At 34.0% G+C, this 9,965-nt stretch overlaps 1 protein-coding gene across 1 annotated transcript; it reads left to right on the plus strand.

Moving 5' to 3' along the window:
* The first annotated feature begins 2,342 nt into the window (after nt 1-2,342).
* LOC139844580 (F-box/kelch-repeat protein At1g67480) lies at nt 2,343-6,871 on the plus strand. Its single transcript, XM_071834814.1, has 5 exons — nt 2,343-2,492; nt 4,040-4,107; nt 4,227-4,982; nt 5,560-5,817; nt 6,351-6,871. Exons 3-5 carry the CDS (start codon nt 4,543-4,545, stop codon nt 6,721-6,723), a joined length of 1,071 nt encoding a protein of 356 aa, XP_071690915.1. The 5' UTR covers nt 2,343-2,492; nt 4,040-4,107; nt 4,227-4,542; the 3' UTR covers nt 6,724-6,871.
* Nucleotides 6,872-9,965: the final 3,094 nt, after the last annotated feature.

The following is a 9,965-nucleotide window of genomic DNA, read 5'->3' on the forward strand; positions in this document are numbered from 1 at the left end:
TTTGTCAAAATATAGTCTTAAATTATTCCTAAACTATACCACTCAAAGTATATCTTAAACTTTCGAGTATTTTGGTCATTTACTTCTATAAATCATCGTCTCGTTATTTGTTATTATATATATAATAACAGATTGTTTTATGACCAAGTTAATATTATATTTAAATATATATATTCAATATTTAATAAATACGTTTTTAAAATACATAACACAGGTTATTCATATATCTAATTCCAACAGTTAATATTCCTTATTATTGTATGTGTCCAAGTTACGTTATTTAAACAAACACTTTATCATTTGTTCCGAATACCGTTAAAAATGAATGATTTCTCAAATCAACGTGGACCTCTCAATAGAGACCCGTAATGATATCATAATCCTTAAGAGACTCAGTAAATGTCTTTTACTTGAATCGTTTGGCATAATCTTTTAACTCCGTAGTTAAATATATCAATCAGGTAATCAATCAAATAAGATTAATGCACAGTATCATATACCCAACACTTAGTTACGTTTTCAAGTTATAGTATATGTATCGATTTACATATAATTATTCGTGCATCATCGTGAATAAACGAAAGGTAATTGAATAGTTCAAGAATTTTGAGATTCAGTTTAACAGACTTTGCTTATCGTATCGAAATCATATAAGATTAAGTTTAAATTTGGTCGAAAATTTTCGGGTCATCACAATATGTCAAATCTTTGTCTATAACGTGAAGGTTTTGTTCTCTGGTTATGATTTCGATAAGATTTGCTTCAGAGCTTTGATCACTGCCTTCATCCATGGCTTATTTAAAGTTTAAAACTTTGTGATGATTTGTGGGAGAGAATTGTGGTTTTTTGTTCTTGTATGAATGTCGAGTGATTTCAATTTCTGGAACCCCTATTTTATTTCTTTTCCTCGTTTGATTTCCTTTGGCCGCATCTAATTTAAGGGTAGTATAGGAATAGAAGTGTTTAGGAAAGCCAACGAAGCATTGCTTCAACAGCATCCCCTTCACCTTGTGTGTTATGTAATTAATGTTAATCAAGGGTGAAGAACCGGCGCAAAGCCAGATCGCCCAACTAGTTAAATCTAATGGTGTAGGTTAGGGGTATGATGTTTTAAATTTGTTGATCTAATGGTGGAGATTAGAAGTTAGATTTTAGGATATCTCAATTAAAATTTTATTATAATACTAGTGAAATGACCCGTGGAACTACGAAATTGTTTAAACGAAATAGTTTAATTGTATATTTTAGGTATTAAGTGAAATTAAACGCTAAAGTCATTTATTTTAATGACCCAACGGATTCCGACTAAGAAACTTCTCGTTGTTTTTACAAACACATTGATGTACATAACTTGGTCGGGATAAATAAACTATATTTATTCTCTCACCACCATCTTCCAATTTTCATCACAATTACTATTTTTCTTGTCATAAAAGCCAACATTAGAACCTTTTATTGAGACGTGTATTTCATATACATATATAACGTAATTAATCTCGTAAAGAGAACTCATATTTGAATTTGAATAATAATATAATAATAATTAATAATTAATGAGAGTGAATTTTTTTACCGAAAAACATGAAATAAATAAATAAATAAGTAGATTTAATTTAATTAGTTATTAATAATTAGATTAATAACATCACCTTAAGGACTTAGATTTATTTATTTTTTTAATTTTTTTAACAAAGAAATTAGCCTAATAATGACATTATCATTATAGGATTTTAATAGAAACTATAGATAGATAGATAGATAGATAGATAGATAGATAGATAAAAGATTATTATTATTATTATTATTATTATTATTATTATTATTATTATTATTATTATTATTATTAACTAATTAACTAATTAACTAATTAATTAATGTGTGTGCCATTCAAAATTACATAAACCAAAAAACACGAAATAACGTTGACAAAGTTATGGACGGTAGCTTTATTAATTAATTTTTACTAAAGTTGTTGAATCAAAAGACTAATATATAGATTTCTCCTAAATTGAACACGTACCACAAATCCCAACCCCAATAATTAAAAGTGTTAACGAATTGATGTTAACCATTGAGATGGTTAACAAATTATCACCACCCAAAACCCCCTTAATTTTCTATTGGCAAGAGTGAATAAGCAAATTCGAGTCACTTTCAATACCCGATAATTAGGCCCAAATCTCAATTTCTAATTCTAATTTTCTTACTTTAATATTTAATTCGTTGTAAGTACAGTAGTAATTTGTCATTCGTATCTTATCGTCACCCATTCCGACATTGACCACAACGTGTGTATGAGTCTGATTCTGTCAAACTTATATCATCCCCATACCCCCAATAATATACATACACACACTACCACTACATACTTTCACCTACAATTTAGCCTCATTTATCTATATCCATATATCTATATTTATCTATATATCCATCTTTTATCCAATCCTTCACTCACATCATCATCATCATCATCCAATCTTTCATTTCTTCAGGTAATAATTTCTTCTTTACTTTTTGTTATTTTTTCACTTTCAATGTTTGTATAACACCTGCAACATTATATGAGTTGGCTTCATCAGATTATTTATGGTTTTTTTTTTTATCATCAGATTAGAATTAGAATTAGAATTAGAATTAGCATTAGAATAGAATTAGATTAAAATTAGATTGGATCTGGTGGTTTTTAACGTTTTTTAAATGTATTGCATCTGTGAAGAAACAATCAATCAAAGTTATGTTATAAGAATCCAATTTACATGGATTTAGCTGGTTTTGAGTTTGTATATGCAATAAAGACTATATCTGGAGAAATATAAATTTTGACTTTTTAATGTCAAATGACTGATAATTTAGATCCAATAGTCAAACGTGTCTCTAGTTTAAATGATTAATTCACCAATTATTACCACGTTTATGTTTAAAAAGGGAACATTTTTGAAGGTGTGATGTAGTAGTATTCACTTTTACACTTTCGCTTATCGTTTAAAAACTATCGATTTATTCGGGAGGTGAAGGAACTTGGAACTATCAAGTGTTCAGTCCCATTTGCGCCAGAAAGGAACCTGATTTATCAGAATATTTCTTTTGTAAAATGTGTTTAATAAGTTGGTCAGGCCATTATCTGAACGGGATTGGGTAATGTTGTTGTTAGTGGTGGTGCTCGGGCCACTATCGATTAATCCCATGTCTTGATTAAATTAATTATTGGGTGTTTAGTGGGTGATAGGTGGCTGAAATCTGGTGGTTAGGTGACTAATATTTGGTTGGTAGGTGTGGTCACTGCTGTAAAACAACCCGATTACTTCCCCATTAATTCCCGATTACTCATTTTTATGAGCAGTCCATTCCGATTTTCAAAATCCGTTTAATTATTCGGTCAACGTCGATTGATGAGTCAAAATCGAATTTGGTAATCAAAGTCGGTCAAAGTCAAAATTGGTCAACAGTTTAACATGAACTTAAACTAGAACGTTACAGTTTTTGCGCACAAAATGGGACAATTATTTTAAAGTTTATGTTTATTGCTTTCTTCTATAGTTACACATACATAATAATTTAAATTAAATATTTAAATGTATAAAGTACAATCCGATTAATCCCCGATTAATTTCCGAATTGCCGATTACTCCTTCGAAAGTCCCGACCGATTAATCCCCGAATAGCGAATTTTGCAACCTTGGGTGTGGTGTATATAATAAAGGGATACTATTAAGAATGTTGAATTTGCGAGTTTGGTGTTGTGATACAAGTGGTGAGCATGCGTTATTGTGTGGTCTTGATTCAAGGTAGGTAACTGTTGCTTTGTTTATGTACTAATCATAGATGACTTTGACCTTTTGCTGATCACATACATTAATCAAGTCACATATTTTCAATTAAGAACCTACTTTTATTGTGGACAATATGATTAGTTAACTAGTTTTGCTAATACATGCCATATTCCTATAATGTCAAAAGTAGGTTGCATACTTTGTTTCGCTTATGCTTTAAAGTTACTGCCATTTTTATTTTATTTTATTTATTTTTTTTTTTTTTGCAGGTGATTGTGCAGATATGTATAAAATGGAACTTATAGGGGGTTAAGCCAATTTCTTATGGCCTTGACTGGTATAATCTGCTTCTTATTGTTTATTTATTCTTCATTATTTATTTATTTATTTATTTATTTATTTATTTATTTATTTTGTATTTGATATCTTTAGATTTGTCATTGTGTCTGATTTTAGGAAATTTCAAATTTGAGGTTATTCGGGGTGGAAAAAAGACGGGAAATTACTTAAAGAACAGAACAATTGGCATGGAGTTTGAATCAGATTGGACAAGACACAAAAAATCGTCTGCTTTTACGACTCAAGTGATTAGTACTGCTACTTCTTGCATTCATTGGGCTCTTAAGATACCTATTACTGAAGGATATCATGAATTTTTGTAATCAGCATCCTTCGATTTTAATTTCATATTCAATTCCTTTCGTATTCTTTTCTTCTAATCGTGAAGAATCAATTGACCAACTCTGAAAATTTTAGCTTTTTACACTTTAAGATGTTTGAACTTATGTGTGGTCAAGTTGATGATGATGATTTTTACTGCCCGGTCCTGCCCGGGCTGCCCGATGACGTGGCAAAGTACTGTCTTGCCCTTGTACCGAGATCAAGCTTCCCGATAATGGGAGGCGTATCGAGAAAATGGAGGTCTTATATTAAGAGCAACGAGCTTATCACTGTTAGAAAACTTGCTGGTTTGGTTGAGGAATGGCTTTATGTTTTGACAATGGATGCCGAAGGAGATGGGACCCACTGGGAGGTTTTGGATTGCCTTGGTAATAAACAGTCCGTTCTCCCACCAATGCCGGGCCCCGTAAAAGCGGGTTTTGGGGTGGTTGTTCTGAATGGGAAGCTTATTGTGATGGCTGGATATTCAATGATAGATGGTCCAGGGTCTGTTTCATCCGATGTGTACCAGTATGATTCATGCCTTAACAGGTTTGTTCCATTGTTGATCTTGTTATTTACGTGTGGTTATATTGGCGGGTCAGGGTGATTGAGTTGTATAAGGGTCCAAATAGATAGTAATATCTGGTACTAGTCAGGTCGACTTGAAACTTTATTTGTTACGGAGTATTATAAATAGCTAGTGTGTCAAATATGATTACAAAGTAACAATATTACAATAATCCTCCACTTTTAAAAAAGAGATTTAGGAAGTTAAATGGTTTTAAATACAACCATCACAAGATAGCCTAGTGATTAGGGTCATCATGATATTTCACAAGAGATTCGGGTTCAAACCTAACTAGCAGCATCAATTTGGGTCAATTTCGACCCTTTCTCAATGTAGTTATTATTATTGTTGTTCTTATTATTATTGTTATTGTTAATTGTTATTGTTATTGATTTATTACATATTTAAGTGCTTAAGCTCCAAACTGACGGTTTCAAGGGTTTCTTATTGGCCAGTTCTAAGTTTCTAAGGGAAACATACACAAGTTTTTGGCTATTATAAGTTTAATATGAATATGAATATGAATATGAATTATTAATTATTATTTTGTGATTGTAGCTGGAGCAAAATTGCAAACATGAATGTGCCTCGATATGATTTTGCTTGCGCAGAAGTTAACGGAGTAGTTTATGCTGTTGGGGGTTATGGGGAAAATGGAGAATCTCTTTCGTGTGCCGAAGCGTACGACCCTGAATCTAACAAATGGAACGTAATCGAGTCTCTTCGGCGCCCACGTTGGGGCTGTTTTGCATGCGGATTCGAGGGTAAACTCTATGTTATGGGTGGTCGGTCAAGTTTCACCATTGGTAATTCAAGGTTCGATAGCCTCACTAGATGCATTTACATAGTGATTTGCATTTGTCTTTTGGAAACTGCAACTTTAAGGGGGTGCGTTTGTTTACCTCGTAATTGAATGGTTCGTAATTGAATGGTTCGGTGCTGAATGTTGAACCATTAAGCATTCAGCGCGTTTGTTTTTGACCTTTAAATGGCATATGGGTTCAACATTCAGTATTCAACCACTCAAGGTTGAAATACTCTCTTAACCATTAAAAATCTAAATTTTATGTTTAAATTATATCAAAAACATTTATCAAACAACTATATTGTTTTTTGAATAAATGGAAGAGTTTAATAAGGTAATTTTACATCATTCACATTGTTCATAAATGGTTATCAAACATGTTATTCAGAACCTTTGAAAAATCTTTGAATTATTCAGATAATGAAACATTCTACGTTTATTTACGTAAGTTTTAACAAACGCACCTTATGTCATAAAATGAACATCTAGGCACCATTATTGTACGTATACTATATAATGATTTGGCTGTATACATGTAAAATAGGTTTGTTGACGTGTATAACCCCGAAGAGCACACATGGTGTGAAATGAAAAACGGATGTGTGATGGTAACGGCTCATGCGGTGGTGAGTAAGAAGCTGTTTTGTATGGAATGGAAGAACCAAAGAAAGCTTGCTATATTTAACCCTAAAGATAATTCATGGAAGATGGTTTCGGTGCCGGTAATTGGAAGCTCAAGTGTCGGGTTTCGGTTTGGAATAATCGAAGATAAGTTGTTGCTTTTTTCACTTCAAGAAGAGCAGGAAGGATCTAACACACTAGTGTATGACCCAAATGCAGCTCCCGGGTCCGAATGGCAGACTTCAAATATTAAGCCTTCTGGTTTATGCTTGTGTTGTGTCACAATCAAGGCGTAATGACTGCGGATCGTTACGGATTGTTTCTAGTGCAAAATTATTTGTTTTGAATAATAGTTGATTTCGAATAAGTTATGGATGATCGAAGGCAGCACCTTTACTTGTAACTTGAACATTTATTTGTTAAAGATTGTTTGTTTTTGGTAAACTGTCTTCTTTTAGCTTGCATGAAGATGAACTAGTTTCATTTAACAAACATGACATGAATAGGTCGGTTAATGAGAGTTTCCAAGTGTGGGTCGAATTAGAGGTGCAAAAAAAGCCGGATCCGATCCGATCCCCAAAAAAAAATCTGAAACCGGATCCTCCGAAATCCGGATCTCAAAAAAACCGGTTCCGGATCTGAGATCCGATCCGGTTCCGGTCGGATTCGAATATTTCCAAAAAACAGACTAAAACCGGATAAAATCCGATCCAGTTTTTATGCGGATCCGATTTCAGCAAAAAAGGAAAAACTAGCTGTTTTTTCTAATTATGGCTTCTTCTTTTTTCTGGAGTATTTTTTACCATTTTACCCCGTCATTGTGAATTATAAATAGATTGTAGTGTTTTGGTTGAAAGCACACCGACAAACAGTCTCAAATTTCTTTCTAAATCTCTAAGTACCCTTTAATTACACTATAACTACTCTTCAATCTCTACTTACTTATCCTATAATGGATAATTCACAAGCTTTCTCTTCTATTGGAACATTTTCACAAGGTTACACCATGACCGATATTGACTACAAAAAAGAAACAAAGCGAGACGTTTGGTCTAAATTCGATTTGTGTGTAATGGAGAGATGGTAAAAGAAACATTGGAAAGGTGGAGCAGTAAGTTTGGGATTTGACCTGTACAATGGTGAAAAGTCCCATTACCGACCATAACGGGAAAGGAAGGTGCGGTGTCGGTGTGTAATTGAAGGAAGGAGGCGATTTGGGGTTGAATTGTAGCGACCCGACCAAATCATGTTTGACGGCGCCGACTACTTCGGTCCCGTTGCGTGGTCATAAGTCTTTATTATGACTTTTGACCAAAATATGTCGCATTTATTTTATAAGAAAAAGGATGTTTCAAGTTTACAAATGTAGTTCGAAAGACTAGTTACATTACAATGTTTAACGTACGAATGAAACCTATGCGACACAATTTAAAGTAGTCAAAAGACGCTCCATCTATGCATGTATACTCGACATCCAAACAAGTATCAAAAAGAGTGCGGAAGCATGTATCAAGTAGCTTTCAAGGACCTGAGAAAACATATAGAAAACTGTCAACGAAAACGTTGGTGAAATCATAGGTGTTTTAGTAAACGTTGCATTTGAACCACAAGATTTAATATAATATGATTATCTAAATCATTTGCATTCCAAAGTTGTTATTTGTTTCGCGGGCACCCAATTATCAAACTTAACTGTTTTGCACCCTTCGCGTAGTGTTAGAACATACACTAGACCCGAAAATATATTTCATCCGCTAACGGTAGCGAACCGTCCGAATGAGGCTCGTCAAGCCCATGTGATCACATAATATAAGTTCACGTTTACACCCTGCAAGTGTAACTAATGATAATTGAATTGAGGCTTTTTGTTCAAACCCGTACGTGGAATGTTCGTTTTCGTACTTGTGTTTAAAGTGTAAAAGTATGATACGTATATGTTTCTCATCCCATAGTTTAAAGCATAAAAGTTGTTTGAAGGATGGGACTATGATCTCACCTTGAGTGCACGTATGAAAAGTACTTCACAAAGTAACGTGTGCGAAGGATAGTGCTAGTCTTGACCTAAACCAATAGGTCGTATCAATAACGGTAAACACGATAGGTCAAAGATGTTTAATTAGTCCTATGGCTCGTTACGACTCGATTATGTAGCATGTGAATCAAATTGTCAAGTTTCATGCAAGATACAAGTACAGAAACAAGTTAGGAAGGTTGCATAATCATTTGGTTAAGTTTGACAAAAAGTCAAACTTTGGTCGGTCAAAGTCAACGAAAGTCAACACGTTCGGGTCGGGTCCCGAACTATTTTTCTGAGGTTTTTATTCATATATAAGCATGTTAGAACAAGTCTCATGTGAATCGGAGGTCCATAGTGTGCCAAACATTTTTCGTATTTTGACCAAAGAGGTCAGAAACTGGACACGGCTTAGGCCGCGCCGCGGCCCCAAATTGTCGCGCCGCGACAATACACGGGAACTGGTACCTGGTCAGTCTCAAATGTCCAAGTCTCAATTCCAAACACTTTCAAGCATAACTCGCAAACCGCTAATACTTAGAACTCGTATCTTATATCGTTAGAAAGGTAATTTGACAAAGAACACAACTAAATACATTTCACCAACCAAAAATGTTATTTGTAACAATCGGCTTTCCAAAGTAAATGATCAATTAATGCACACATTTAATACACAAATTTGATAAGTGCACATTTATGATTCGGGCATTTAATGCATACATATAACATGCCGTTTTGTAGGTAATCGAGCATACAATACAACTAACTACTTACTAACTACAATTCATGTCATTCAATGCATCAAATATTCATTTCAAGCTTATCAAACCCTAACCCGAATTCACCAAAATCACTAATCAAGTGATTTTAGAAAGTTACCCAAACTTGATGAAGTCGGTATGGAATCGAAGAGGAAGTTGCAAGGATTTCAAATATGTAATTTGTTTTGCAAGACACCCGCTAGCTTGGATTTAGATGATGATTCCTTGTTTGAGAAATTGAGAGAAAATATGGAAGTAGAAGAAGAAAAGGGAAAATGAAAAAGAAAAGATGGGGGTGGGGGTTGACTAGTCAAAGGCTAGTCACTTCTTTGGCATTTTGGCGAAACTAGTCCCTCAAGTTCGGTTGCGGGTGCGTGAATTACCTAGACGAGATATTTTTAAAACACGTATTAACGGGAGATGTTATAAACATATAACGGGATTTAAATAGTTAAACGGAAAAGTAAACGGAAAAAGGCGGGATGTTACATTACCTACTCCTTAAAAGAAATTTCGTCCCGAAATTTAAGTAGGCGTAGTAGTCGTTGTTTCTTCCTCGGAATCCTGCGTTTCCGGAATTGGGAATAAATGAGGGTATTTCTTTTGCATTTGATCTTGCCTTTCCCAAGTAAACTCGGGTCCTCTTTTGGAGTTCCAACGGACTTTAACAATCGGGATTCGGCTTTGTTTCAATGTCTTGACGGAGGTGTCCACAATTTCAACCGGTTCCTCCACAAAATGAAGCTTGTCATCAATAGTAAGT

This window comes from Rutidosis leptorrhynchoides, chromosome 4 (genome assembly GCF_046630445.1).
Source record: "Rutidosis leptorrhynchoides isolate AG116_Rl617_1_P2 chromosome 4, CSIRO_AGI_Rlap_v1, whole genome shotgun sequence".
Lineage (NCBI taxonomy): Eukaryota > Viridiplantae > Streptophyta > Magnoliopsida > Asterales > Asteraceae > Rutidosis > Rutidosis leptorrhynchoides.